Source organism: Anabrus simplex, chromosome 1 (genome assembly GCF_040414725.1).
Source record: "Anabrus simplex isolate iqAnaSimp1 chromosome 1, ASM4041472v1, whole genome shotgun sequence".
In the NCBI taxonomy this organism is placed as follows: Eukaryota; Metazoa; Arthropoda; class Insecta; order Orthoptera; family Tettigoniidae; genus Anabrus; species Anabrus simplex.
In genome coordinates, this window is record NC_090265.1 from 1,148,583,792 (window position 1) to 1,148,599,207 (window position 15,416).

General features: G+C 39.8%; 1 protein-coding gene across 5 annotated transcripts in view; it reads left to right on the top strand.

Annotated features, from left to right (window-relative positions):
• The window catches only part of Sardh (Sarcosine dehydrogenase), a 282,041-nt gene that overhangs the window by 186,685 nt on the left and 79,940 nt on the right, over positions 1-15,416 (top strand). For all 5 annotated transcript variants that reach the window (XM_067137412.2, XM_067137411.2, XM_067137413.2 and 2 more), the window contains 2 exons: positions 2,448-2,589; positions 6,614-6,811. In XM_067137412.2, coding sequence (XP_066993513.2) covers positions 2,448-2,589; positions 6,614-6,811 — 340 coding nt within the window. The remainder of the gene's footprint in view (positions 1-2,447; positions 2,590-6,613; positions 6,812-15,416) is intronic.

Here is a 15,416-nt window from a genome sequence, read left to right on the forward strand (position 1 = left end):
AAGACAACATGGCCCAAAATGTCCCAGCTTTTATAGCAGAGAGGAAGATTCCAGAACTCTCTGGGCCGAAGCCCTGTCCACACCCACAATTTTGATTGGTTACAAAATTCATCATCATCATCTTCCTTCCAAGTATTGGGCTATGTGACCCGTTACGGTCTTGCATTTTACCTTTTGCAATCAAATGTCCTTCCGACGCGTTGCTAGCCTGAAGGAAGTAAGACCATTGGTGGGGCTGTCACCTCTCAGCTAATGGACTAGCTGAAATCACAGCATTTCCTCCATAATGGATGTAACTGGTTACAAAATTAAGTACCGAAATTCCTTATTGGTCGAAAAATTTGAAGAAGAAGAAGAAGAAGAAGGAATAGCAGTGCTAGTAACCTAAGAACACGAAAAGAATTTACAACATTTCAGTTCTGAAAACCTCAAAATTACAAATTTCTTTGAACATTAACTGGTAGGCGTGACCCACTTTTCACCAAGTTCATAAATTGAATTTGCACTTGTAATTATCTGCAGAAAAGTATTGTTAAAATCACTCTGTCTCTTGTTAGTTTACTTATCATTCAGTCTACCGAGTTTGATTTTAAATGCATTACATGATGACATAAAAAATGAAATGCTAAAAGTGCATCAAACCTCCCCAGTCTCACCTACTAGCAAGATACCCGTGCTTCGCTACGGTTTTAAATTGAAAGTTTTTTTCAAAATTTTCAAAATTCAAAATTTGGAGAGTCTACTGTCGACTGAGCCTGTAAAATATACCCTGAGTTCATACGTCAAACAGTTTTGGGGGAATGATTATTAATTTTCGTATCTAACCTGCATTTGAACCCCATACAGAAGGATTGGAATATTTTTAAAACCCTATCTTGTCCGGCCCTGCGGTGTAGGGGGCAATGTGTCTGCCTGTCACCCGGCGGCGTCGGGTTCGATTCCCGCCTGGGACAGGGGTTTTTAATTCTAAATGATCAATATCTCTGCCTATATGTCAAATCTCAACTCATTTCGATCGCTGGTAATTACAGTAATTAAGATTTTTGCTCCTATATATTTGGTGGGCACATTTGCGCCATTTGTCACGTCCCTTGCCTTCAACCAATCAGTGAATAGTGTCACTAATTTCTAAGAATTATGACAGTAAACATTCATTAATTAATAACTTTTAATATTGGGTCATGTTTCTAAAATTCTCCTGATTATGAATCTGTATTCAGTTTTTCTTTATTAATTCTATACACAAAGTTACTTTTTATAGCGCCTCCTGTAATATGATGTTGGCATGTCTGTTTCTCCCTGGTGAATTTGACTATTGGTCCATAGCTAAACGGGAGTTTGAAATCTCATGTTTTTCCTTTAAATACCAACTGCCAGCTTTACACCCGTCTCCAGCGTTGGACTTTCCTTGACGTCATTTCCAATAATCTTGCGCACGGTAATTTCCTTGTTCTAAATATCACTTGGCCCTCAGGCTTGGGATTTTCCATTGACTCAGAAAAAACCATTCCCTTCTCTCTCCAACTTGACAATTAATTCTGGGAATACTAATTTTTCTGGCCATTGTGTTTTATAATCTCTAGTGGAGACAGAAGTCTGTGTAGGTTTCACAATACATTCTGAACTGGCCAGTGGGCCTACAATATATAATGTAAGATATTCTGGCTTAGCGAATATGAAATATATTCCTTAATAAATAATTTTAATTGAATGACGCAGCTGATGCAAGTTGAATCTTGTCTGTTAGCAGGATGGAGTGGGAGGTAGCATGGGAAAACTCGAAGCGACCTTATTCACTGGGACAGCTTCCACAGGAATTATTTACAGTAATACCGATACTCATACAGATTCAATTTCAATTTTATAATTTGTTTAAAACAAATATCATAACAGGGAAAACTATTACCTCTCATAGTTAAATGATCTGTTCATCACAATCACAATCAGCCATTTCAATCATTAAAATGATGTGGCCTCTTTAAGTCGTGGGTATAGGTAGGCCTTCAACAGTCTTCTCCAAGTGGAACGGTCTTGGGCAGATCTCATCCAAGTGGTACCAGCGATCTTCTTGATATCTTTGTCCCATCTGTCCGGTGGTCTTCCTCTAGGCCTTCGATGTTCTCTCGGACTCCACTCCAGCACTAGTTTTGTCCATCTATCATCATTTCTTCGTGCAACATGGCCAGCCCACTGCCATTTTAAGGAGCGTACTCTCTCTAAGATGTCTTTAACCTTTGTAACAGACCGGATGTCATCAGCTCTTTTCCTATCTTTCTTTGTATAGCCTAGCATTGACCTTTCCATGGCTCTCTGCGCGGAATTATTTTATTATTATTATTATTATTATTTTTGTTATACTAAGGTGATATAGCACTCACATAGGACATTTCATAAAGAATGATGACGTTAACTTAAATATTTCCTACTCTGTTCTGTATCATTCACAGGCGTTTCACCTCAGAGCAGACCAAAAATGAAGCATGGATCAATGAACGAAGTCATGAAAGCTATGCCAAGAATTACAGTATTGTTTTTCCTAATGATCAACCTTTGGCAGGTCGCAACCTGTACCGCGATCCTTTCCATGAGGTAAGTGACTCATTGAAACATTACAAATACCACCATTGTTAAATGGGTAAAAAGAAAAAATTGTATTAAAATTTGTTACGTTTTGATTTTGTCCGTACTGCCAATTGGACTTGGTATTTTACTATTAGCTATTTTACTAGAAATAGCAAATTTTATGAATATCGGTGCTGCAAACCACAAATGGTACAGCATTCACATTCGTAGCTCTTCAATGGCTGTTTAAATTTTAAATCATATGTTGATTTAGAGAGATTGACAGAGATTGAATGTTTTATATTTTATATGGTATCTTTGGTATTGACTATAAAAGTAGATGATTTTCTTCTTTTATCCTACCCTCAATTAAGTCACAGTAACTCACCCAGACTTTGTTTAATGTTACATTTGATGTATATATATTTAGTGTTTGTTCCACTCATAATCCTTGTGTTTATAGAAATGAGAATGGTTCATGTAAATTACGATATATACTCACAAAATACAATTTCTATTTTATGTATCACTGTAGTGTATTGGAGAATGTTTTCAATTGATTTACATAATTTTAGGATTTGAATTCTTATAATGAAGAAATATTTTTATTTCTGCTCCATCTTACACATTGATTAAAGTATAAATTCATTCAGGAGATTTGATCGATGTAAGCTACTTTCCTGCATATTTCAATGGCTTCACATATTTTGTCGACATGACATCCTCATCAATGATAAGGTTTACAATGGGATCTGCAGTTCATTCTTAGGTGAAGCATTTAGTGACCAGCCCTAGGCATTTTAAGGCATCATCAGTAACATACAATACTTCATTATACACCAAGTTTCCAGTCTTAAGCCCTGATTGCTGACAAGATGTTTTACAACTTCAGAAACAAACCTCTTCCAGTGTTAACTCTGGTTTCGATTTCTACATTCAGATCCTCTTCTTGCATTAGCCAGCATCCTAGGTACTTGAAATGTAACACCCTTTCCTCTAAGGTAATAACAATATTGCTTTTTTTCTGCTTGCTTATTTAGATAACAAAGTTATATTGTTGGGTCCTGATCCTTTCTGATTTTTGAATATTACAATGGTATCTGCCACTTCTGTTCTCTTCATAGTGGATTCACCGAGTGAGTTAGCTATGGGGTTCAAGTCATATAGCTGTAAGCTTGCATTTGGAAGATGGAGATAGTTTTCTCTGCTTTTCTATTTTCACATCAAACAAAGACTGTACCTCATAAAGGCTGCTTCCCTTCCTCTCCCATCATCACCAAACAACATAAAGTCAATGCAATATTAAAATATTTGAAAAGAAAAAAGCAACAAATAGTAGGTTCCGTTTTATATGTTGTGTGTTCTGTCTCGTTTATGGGATTGTCTCACTGGGGGATAACCACGAGAGTGCTCCTGCTGTCATAATAAATTGCTTCCCAGACCAGAACTCCCACAGACAGGTGGAATGCAGGCGCTCACCTAGCCTCCTTCTAATCAATACACAGCCATACTGGCACCAAGGCAGAACCGGCTTTCATCGGAAAACACAACGGACCTCCACTCCATCCTCCAATGAGCTCTTTTCTTGACACCACTGAAGTTGCAGATGGCAGTGATTTGGGGTAAGTGGAATGCACGCCGCAGTGTGTCTGGCTCGGAGCTGTCCTTCAAGTAATCAATTTCAAACAGTTCGTTGCATCACTGTAGTGCGAACTGCCGCTCGAATTGCTGCTGCAGACACAGTCCGCTGCACCACAGCTGTACACCGAATACGACGGTCCTCCCTCTCGGTTGTGCCATGGGGACATCCGGAGCCCGGTCTTCTTGGGGGCGTACCTTCCTGTGACTACTGCTGCCAACACACATGCACAGTGGAGACATTCCTGCCAAGTCATTCTGCAATAGCATGGAAGGAAAATCCACCTTCACGTTGCCCTATTATATGGCCTCGCTCAATCGCAGTGAGCTGTTGATGCTGGCCTCTTCGTCATTGTAAAGGCATTCTTGGCCCACTCACAGTTACTCCATCCAATGTCACAGGTAACTAATGCTCTTGCACAGTACAGTCCATATTTAACTTTCCAGTTCTTCAAGAAACTCTTCTAAACATTCATCTGCATTACCTGATTGGGGCGCATAAACCTGTATAACATCCCTGTGTCCACTCTCAAGTCCAAGTGTAACTTTAATAATCCTGTCACTGATCTGGTCAATTTTGTCCACATATTGCGCTAGGTCTTCTCTCAATATAACACCAACACCATTTGTTGCCAACCTGTCTCCACTCCAATATATTCTATACCCTTTTTTCAATTCTTTTTGACCTTTCCCCTTCTATTTTGTCTCGCTCATTCCCATCACTGCTATGTCTTTCTTCTCCATATACTCTATCCGTTCTTCTACCTTGCCATTGATGATATTGATTCTGGTGATGTCTGGTAGCCCACTTCTCACAGTTCCCGCAAAGCACCGGGAACTGCGTGTCACTTCAGGGGGGCACCCTAGCATTTTCCAAGGCCTCGATTCACTCGCACTCATTTTATAGGCTGTTTGTACGATGGGTTCGCCACCCCCAAAAGGCATTTTATTACCTTCTACCAGGTTCAAATTAGACCGCCCCTAACATGGAGTCAGACACCTTTGGTAGCCGCTCCTCTGGAGTACAGACGCTATGGGTTTGCCCCTTCCGCCATCTCCACCGTACCAAAGTCCATCTTCTCCGCCGTAGATGCCGTTGAGGTCTTCACCCATAACCCAGGGCAAGGGCCCTCCATATTTATGACCCCTGGAGAGAGGGTGTTGCAGTATATTAAGGCCCCCAAGAATTGGGCTACCTATTGGTCCTCGGATTGTATTGGGTATTTCAACCAGCCCTACATACTGTAGGGGCCCCTATCTGCCACCTGGAGACACATTCTGTAGGGGTCAGGTTCCCCTGGTTACTTATTGAAAGTTAAGCCCACCCACAAAGGCTGAGGTTATTTGCAGAGTAATATATCCATACAAAACAACAATTACATTTACTAGAATTTAGCCGTTGAATGTCTCAATGTTATGTATCATACCCATTATGCACGCAGCATTTGCTTTTGGATAGCAGTAGCAATTCATTGCCAATGATATTGCATGGCTTGAGGGTCACCTGTTATGCTACTCGGAAGCTTTCCAATATTATAAACAAGATCTTTAGCTCCAGCTCACCATGTTCCCAAGGTCTCAATGCAAATACAGTGAATATGTAGCTGTCAGTTGTGTTAAGAATTTATTTCTCTTCGAAGAGAACAGCCAATTCTGCTGCAGAACCTATCTGACATATAGCTTATACAGTATTTCAAACTTACTGCATATGTTAGGTTTCTAGTATTGATACATTTTGGGACATAGAAAAATAGTCACCATGACTTAAGAACTAATCTACATAACTTACTCATTAAAATATCTATCACCAGGCAAGTTGGCCATGCGGTTAGGAGCACGCAACTGTGAGCTCGCGTCCGGGAGATGGTTTTCTGTGGTTTCCCATTTTCACACCAGGCAAATGCTGGGGCTGTACCTTAATTAAGGCCATGGCTGCTTCCTTCCCATTCCTAGGCCTTTTCTGTCCCATTAGCGCCATAAGACCTATCTGTGTCAGAGCGACGTAAAGCAACTGGCAACAACAACAAAATATCTATCAGGATCTTTGAGGCATACCGTGTTGACCATAGTAGAGTGCTTGGGCCTGGTACCTTTCTTTCATCCAACTGTCTGAAACCCCTATATTAGTTCTTGTCCCCTTATGACCCTAGTGATATTTTATGGGCGTTTTAATTTTCAAGTCCATGTCTTTCATAGTCTTTCACTTTCTTTAGGTGATACCTTCTTTTATCCTCTTTCCAAAAATTGCTATTAAAAAGGACTGAAAATCCCAATGTCTTGCAATTAAAAGAATTCTACTGCCACCTCACTTTGAAATCATTTCAGTCAGTCATTCATGGATTCACTTCTCAGGATTCTGTCGACTCTCATTGTATTTCTTATGCTTTTTGACCAACATAGTAATGTGTTACAGGAGATGCTGGAAGCTGGCTGTTTCTTTGAGGAGCGTCAAGGGTGGGAGAGACCAGGCTGGTTCAGTAAGAAAGGCACCATGCCAGTGCAGAAATATGATTGGTTTGGAGCCTATGGTACAACTCGCAACACTGATACTCGTTATACTGACTCATTGGAAGGAGACTACACTTTTGGCTTTTCCAAACATCATCAGTTGGTGAGCAAATATGACAGTATTATCTAGTTCATTTTATAGTATCATTCATAGCAGTTATTATGATACAGCGAAGCCCTGAGATATTTTTGTTGTATGACAAAGAGGGACATACAATGCAGAAGCCATGCAGTCAGATATTAATAGTTTATAAGTTAAATACAAAAGTCGTGATTCTGGATTGCCTCTGATTTCACTCTCTCTCTCTCTTTCCTAGCATTTATCCCAAATTATGGGGTTCGTTGCTTTGCTACATCTCCTCTATTTCATCGTATTGCTGACATCTTCAGGTTTTAAGCCAACGCCATGCATGTCAGCCTTGATATTGTCAGTCCACCGCTTTAAAGACCTTCCACGTGGTCGTGTTCATCCTAGATCAACTTGAAGAGCTGTTTTAGCAACTGAGCCATCCTGCATTCTCATAACGTGACCGTACCAGCGGAGACGCGCTTCCCTCACTTTCTCCACAATTGGAGCGATGCCCAGCCTTTGTCGAACATCTTCATTTCTGATGTGGTCACATCGAGTCAGTCCAAGAGTCCATCGAAGCATCCTCATTTCCATTGTATGAAGAGTCTGCTCATGCTTTTTTGTCATTGGACGACATTCTGCCCCATAAATAGCTGCTGGGCGTACCACGGTCTTGTAAATTTTTGCCTTTAGATGGTGAGGCATCTTTCTATCGCAGAGGACTCCGGTGACTTGTCTCCACTTGAACCAAGCTGCATTTACTCGCGCTCGGGTATCAAAATAGGCATCACAGTTTGAAGCGACCACTGACCCTAGGTATTTAAAATGCATGGTTTTCTGCAAGTCTTGATTATTGATCCTTATGGTCCCACTAGTTTGGGGGCCACATTCTAGGTATTTGGTTTTTTGGGTGTTGAGGCGCAGACCATTCTCAGCTAATTTGTCGCTCCAAGTTTGTGTCTGGCGTTGGAGTTCAAAGCGTGCTTGCTGGGCAAGTACCACATCATCCACATAAAGAAGGGTCCAGAGATGCAATGTCTGTATATCAGCTGTTGCTGTATCCAAGCAGAGGATAAATAATAAAGGCGATACAGCTGAGCCCTGATGTACACCCACGGTGATATCAAAAGGTGGAGAGATTCCAGCTGGACTCCGGACCACACTAGTTGTATTATGATACATAAGTTTTACCCAGCTTACATAGGCTTCCAGGACTTCATAACACCAGGAATTTCTCTCATCTACTTTATCACGTAGAGTAGCTTGCCTAGTGACCATGATCATTAAGGCGTCGAGTCTATATGATCTGATACCATGGTTAGCCGGTTCAAGTCCTGTTGGTTGAAAAAATTCACCATCAGAATGTTTGGCCAGCAGGGTAGGACAGGTGAGGTATACAGTTTCTATTAGATTTTCTGCCAAAAGCTGAATTCAGTTCCAAACCTCTCCTCCGCGTTCGTGTGGTGTGAGGGCATATGACAATGTTGATAGTTATTTGTCCATCAGATGGAGACGTTAAGCCTTGAGCAGATCATTTGGTACTATTCAACAAGAGAAGGCTATGTGCTGGCACTGGGTTTCACCCTCTGTGTTCCTAATATCATATATCACGTAACGCATTTCATCTCATTAACTTCTCTGACAAGGTTGACATCAGGAAGGGCATAATTTTATGGGAGTTTTCATTTTCAAGCCCATGTCTTTCATATTCCATGTTGTAAAAACTCATTACAAAGATTCATCTCACTTCATACCCGATCACCTAGAGAAATGGGATAATGGTTGGACTTACATACATTATGACATAGGGTATCAAACTCTTTTATGGAAATATTTTAGGAAATATTAAAAAGTCTGTGTGATAAGTAGTATAAAGCACATGGTGAAAGTGTTGAATGTTGTTTTAAAGATGCATTTAGACGGGCAACATATGTCCGGCAATCTTGGGAAATATGTACTCTTAAACTTGCCTTGATATTTCCCGGCAACACATCTTCTGGCAATACTAGTCAAGAAAGGTTTGGGAAACTTGCTCGGAAATGTAGAACAAGTGAATGGATGGTCAAGAAGGTATTTAGATGAGCAAGAAATTCTCACTATGTTGCCTGCAAGTTCACAGCATGGATATCGCAGTTGCAGCAGTGTCGTATATAATAATTCACAAAATAATTACCAACCGACGGAAACGTAGGATGAAGTGTTTGTGGATAAGTTCATATTTGGATACAAGACATTGGAATATGGATTTGTGTTGTGAAATAAGACTTAATAATACTTTATTAATGGTAATACCATTTTACATAACAGTAGAGAAGAATAAACAAACCAAAACACACTAAAAAGAAAGTTCGATGGAGTATAAGTAGAAAAATATGTACAGATATATACACAGGTTATATTACAAGTAATCACAGGAAAGTAATAGTCAATTCTGGAGATTATGTAAGTGATTTCTAAATTTTGACAATGAGCAGTTAAATATATCAATATCCACTTTGTTTAGAGATCTTGACATTCGTTCAATTGGCCCATCGAATGCATAATTAGTTCTATGACAATTTGTAGACAATGTATTCTTGAACCTTGTGCGTCTGTCTGGTACATGTACGTTAATTTTTGCAGGGAGTTGTGGACAATTCACCAAGGAATGAAGCAATTTAAAAATGAAGAGTGTATCCAATAATTCACGGCGTTGTGACAGGCTATGCAGATTTAAGGACTGTTGTAGGGATGTATAATCAACATTATCATATAAGAATCCTGCTTTAAATTAATATAAACAAAGAAATTTATGTTGTACTGAATCTAATCTATGGATAGAGGTCTGATGAGAAGGGTTCCAAACAGGTGTACAGTATTCTGGTATAGGGCGTACCATAGACACATACAGCAATCGATAGGTAGCTAAGTTTGAAAATTCTCTAGAATATCTAGTAATGCAACCCAATCTTTGAAATGCTTTCTTACAAATATTTTCAATATGTTCATTAAACAACAGGTTATAACAATAAAACACCAAGGTCATTAACTTGTGAAACAGGAGTTAGAATGTTGCTATTACTAAATTTGTACTGAAATGATATTTTCTTGTTTTTAAAAAACAATATTATTTTACATTTCTCATGATTAAGTTTCAACCCATTTTCAATACAGTACTTTTCCAGATGATGTAAATCTTCTTGAAGTTTTAAACAATCAAGTGGACAATTAATTTGCATTAAAAAATTTGCATCGTCGGCAAACAAAAGCAATTCAGAATTCTTAAGGTGAGACCCTTGAGGAACTCCACTGGTAACAATAATAGGCGCAGAAAAATGATTCCTTATTTTAACAATCTGCAGGCAATTTTTAAGATACGATTCAAACCATGAGAGGAGAGGCCCATTAATTCAATAGCCTGTTAGTTTTTGCAGCAAGATATCGTGGTCGACAGTGTCAAAAGCTTTTGAGAAGTCTGTATAAATGCAGTCCACTTGGGAGTGGATCTCTATTGCATCCAAGAGGAACTGATAGAATAAAAGAAGATTGCTACAGGTTGACCGTCCTGAAAAGAATCCATGTTGCTCATCAATGATGATGTTTCTAAACAGAGGTGTGATTTTGTCAAAAATTATTGAGTCAAAAATTTTGGAAATATGAGAAGAAATTATAACTGGTCTATATTGTTTTGTCAGTTTTATCCAGTTAGTCCGGTTTGAAAACTGGACTAACAAATCCTTTCTTCCATTCCACTGGAAAAATGCCTTGATTTAATGATAAGTTGAACAGATAAAAGAGTGCTTCACATAAAATAAATGAGGAGTACTTGAGCACGTAAGTTGAAACACCATCAGGTCCTACAGTTTTCTTTAATTCTAGAGATATCAGTTCGTTGTAAATTTCTGCCTTACTAATGTTTATAACTGATATATTGACAGAGAAAGGATAATCATATGACATACTACTACTATTCTGATAAGAAGAATAAACAGATGAAAAGTGGTTAGCAAAAAGATTGACAATCCAGTAACTGCTGTAACTTCATTAAGATGCATTGTTGAAGGAATATTATTACATGACCTTTTAGAACTTATACACTGACTGACAGAGCAAATGCAACACCAAGAAGGAGTGGTCAGAACTTTATGCCAATTGCAGGGTAGACTGACGTCACTGAGGTATGCTCATGATGTGAAATGCGCCGCTGTGCTGCGCACGTAGCGAACGATAAATGGGACACGGCGTTGGCGAATGGCCCACTTCGTACCGGGATTTCTCAGCCGACAGTCATTGTAGAACGTGTTGTCGTGTGCCACAGGACACGTGTATAGCTAAGAATGCCAGGCCGCCATCAACAGAGGCATTTCCAGCAGACAGACGACTTTACGAGGGGTATGGTAATCGGGCTGAGAAGGGCAGGTTGGTCGCTTCGTCAAATCGCAGCCGATACCCATAGGGATGTGTCCACGGTGCACCACCTGTGGCGAAGATGGTTGGCGCAGGGACATGTGGCACATGCGAGGGTCCAGGCGCAGCCCGAGTGACGTCAGCACGCGAGGATCGGCGCATCCGCCGCCAAGCGGTGGCAGCCCCGCACGCCACGTCAACCGCCATTCTTCAGCATGTGCAAGACACCCTGGCTGTTCCAATATCGACCAGAACAATTTCCCGTCGATTGGTTGAAGGAGGCCTGCACTCCCGGCGTCCGCTCAGAAAACTACCATTGACTCCACAGCATAGATGTGCACACCTGGCATGGTGCCGGGCTAGAGCAACTTGTATGAGGGAATGGCGGAACGTCGTGTTCTCCGATGAGTCACGCTTCTGTTCTGTCAGTGATAGTCACCGCAGACGAGTGTGGCGTCGGCGTGGAGAAAGGTCAAATCCGGCAGTAACTGTGGAGCGCCCTACCGCTAGACAACGCGGCATCATGGTTTGGGGCGCTATTGCGTATGATTCCACGTCACCTCTAGTGCGTATTCAAGGCACGTTAAATGCCCACCACTACGTGCAGCATGTGCTGCGGCCGGTGGCACTCCCGTACCTTCAGGGGCTGCCCAATGCTCTGTTTCAGCAGGATAATGCCCGCCCACACACTGCTCGCATCTCCCAACAGGCTCTACGAGGTGTACAGATGCTTCCGTGGCCAGCGTACTCTCCGGATCTCTCACCAATCGAACACGTGTGGGATCTCATTGGACGCCGTTTGCAAACTCTGCCCCAGCCTCGTACGGACGACCAACTGTGGCAAATGGTTGACAGAGAATGGAGAACCATCCCTCAGGACACCATCCGCACTCTTATTGACTCTGTACCTCGACGTGTTTCTGCGTGCATCACCGCTCGCGGTGGTCCTACATCCTACTGAGTCGATGCCGTGCGCATTGTGTAACCTGCATATCGGTTTGAAATAAACATCAATTATTCGTCCGTGCCGTCTCTGTTTTTTCCCGAACTTTCATCCCTTTCGAACCACTTCTTCTTGGTGTTGCATTCGCTCTGTCAGTCAGTGTATATTGGCAGAATTTCTGTGGATTGGAAGTAATACTTCGTTCACAGTTGGAGACATACATTGTATAGCAAGATTTAGATTCAGACTTGCATTCATTTCTTAATTTCAAGAAATGCTGATAATCATATTGAGACTTGATATTTTGTATCGCTTGTGTGCTTTCTTCTTTTCAATAATCAGGAACTTCAATTTATGATTAAACCACTTTGGGAATTTGGGAGTCTTAAAATTCTGTATAGGGATGTAAAGTTCCATGCCATAATGTAGTACTGAATCGAAGGTTTCTACTGCTTTATCAGTTGATACATTTTGAAACATCTTCCAGCTGAACTGTGACATAATAATTTAGTCCATTATAGTCACCATTTAAAAAGTCGAAATAAAGCAGGCAAGGAATTGTATAGCTCATTTATAGGTAAAGAAATCTCTAATGCTGGGTGGTGTTTATCGAGGGGGACAATACTTTCATTACTAGATTTTACTTCAATGGAACTGGAGTTACTGAAAACCAAATCAAGAAAGTGATTCAGAAAATTTGGGATAGCATTAAACTGATTTAAACAGAGATGAGAAAAAGTGTCTTTAACTAAACTGGACTGCATAGTGTGGTTACCTACTGACATAAGGCCAGAAGATGTTTCTTCATTTACTATCCAATTAAGATGTGGTAGATTGTAGTCACCAACAATGAGCAATAAATGGTTGTCAACATTTGACATAAATTTTTCAACAGCACTGCAATGTTCAAAATATTTTTGGACAGGAGACTTGGGTGGAATGTATACAGCACCAATGATTAATTTTGTGGTGTTAAAAGTCAGGGACACAAACAACTGTTCAACTGTGTTAATGCACGGTATCAGAGCAGGTTTAAACCTCTTGCTAATACAGATCATTACCCCCCCCCCATGGGATGCCTTCATACTCGTTAAAGAAGACCTATCACATCTGAAAATTGAATATGTTTCGAGTCCGAGTTCCACATCACTAATTTCATCATTTAAGTTTGTTTCGGTTAATACCATGAAGTCATAGTCAGCTAAACATGAAGAAATTTTAAGTTTAGTTAGTTTGCTTCGAAGTCCATTTACATTTTCATAGTATCCTGTAAAGTGTTCAACTAACCTTTTTATTTATGTCTTTGGTGCTTTCTTAGTATAGTGTATCTGATCTCTGTGAAATAATTCCCTATCTACATTGTGTATTGTATTCCTGATATAAGTTATACTTTCTAAATCAGACTTGCCAGTGATTTGTTTCAAAACTGTACTACATTGTTATGAAGTCCAAACGCCAGGTGTTTGTAGATAAACCAGGAACTCTCTTATTCACCACCTCCACTGCCACTTTTCTTCTTGGCCGACATTTTTTTTATTTTTTACTTCTACGATATGTCCTTAAACTTTTACATTTCGAACAGGCTACCAAAACACCAAACTTATTTGAAATTTCAAACCATCTGTCATTTTAAAAATTTTGGTCTCTGTACTTATTGAATGATATATCCTACAGTTCTATATGTAACTGGATAGTACTGTATTGATAAAGTCAATTGAAATGAAATGTTGTACGGCTTTTAGTGACGGGATATCCCAGGACGGGTTCGGCTCACCAGGTGCAGGTCTTTCTATTTGACACTCGTAGGCGACCTGCGCGTCGTGATGAGGATGAAATGATGATGAAGACAACACATCCACCCAGCCCTCGTGCCATTGGAATTAACCAATTAAGGTTAAGATCCCCGACCCGGCCAGGAATCGAACCTGGGACCCTCTGAACCGAAGGCCAGTACGCTGACCGTTCAGCCAACGAGTCGGACATAAAGTCAATTAATTTCTCTTTACTCCAAAACATTTTGACTTGAAAGCCACAAAACGGAATACTGCAATCACGTATATAGTGTCTGCAGTCTCACATTAATTTGGCAATATTGCCATGTTTCTCACCTCCGTTGAAACACTCGGCAACCCTCAGCAATTCCCAAGGTAACACGAAGACTGTCAGAAACAGTGTCAGCAATATACAACAACACTTGCCGGTATTCAAAACATATTGCTCAACATTGTGCCACATTTCCTGGCCACACTCGGCAAGTATATTGCCTTAAGTACCTATATTGCCATCATACATTTTTGCAAAAATATTGCCCATCTAAATGCACTGAAAAGAAAGTTAGAATTAGGCAACTACCCCCCATGCAGCTCAGTAACTAAGTTTTCAAAAAAATATTTTCTGTCATTAACATTTGACTCTGTAAAAATAAACAGATGTGAATGTTAAAATTTAGAAAATGTAATATCTACTAACTTCTGCTGTTTAGAGATTGAAAATATATCATCTTCTTCAATTTTCAACACCAGATTCTTGGACTAAGTGGACTAATACTCATCATTACTTTTGCCATATAATTCTCGTTCAACACCTTTTTTGTAAACTACTTTCTCTCCCCACTTTAATCTCTCAGTCTCTATTATCCATCATTTTCTTAAGTTTTCTCATGTTATCTTTCCTTTCACTTCAATATTTAAGATTTCCTTGCTCTTCTGGTGTCATCCATAGATGTCAAATGCCCAAACCAGTGAAGTACATGCTCAAATGGAGCAGACAAGAGAAAAGGTTCAAATGATGATATTTCTTGACCTATTTTCTCTGTTTACCAATGTGATCATAATCTTATCTACTTTTGTTTTCTGAGTGTCAATAGGCATTGTTCCTTTTGAAAACCACAAATTTTGTGCTAGAGAGCTACTTTCAGATCATTGTTGGAAGCTCTGAATGGACTACATTTTTGAGCTCCTGCCTATAATTCCATCCTGTGAAAACAGTACAGCAACTGTCACATCTTGTTTCAGAATTACTGTATCAGCATGACAGTTTTTGATTATTCATCCCATTTGTATCATAAAAGCAATACATTAAGTATATGTAAAAGAGAAAATAATTACTACCCAATTGTTTGTGATTACAGGAAGTCATGGAATTGAGAATACATTAACTTCACCTATATAAAATTTACTTTCTATCGTATTAGAACCTTCACTGAAACAAACTTAATTTTAATCCTCACTCGTGATAGCAGTCTACTACAGTATTTTGTTTGTTTTACGATATGGATAGAGTCCGTGCTGACACAGATTTTTATAAAGT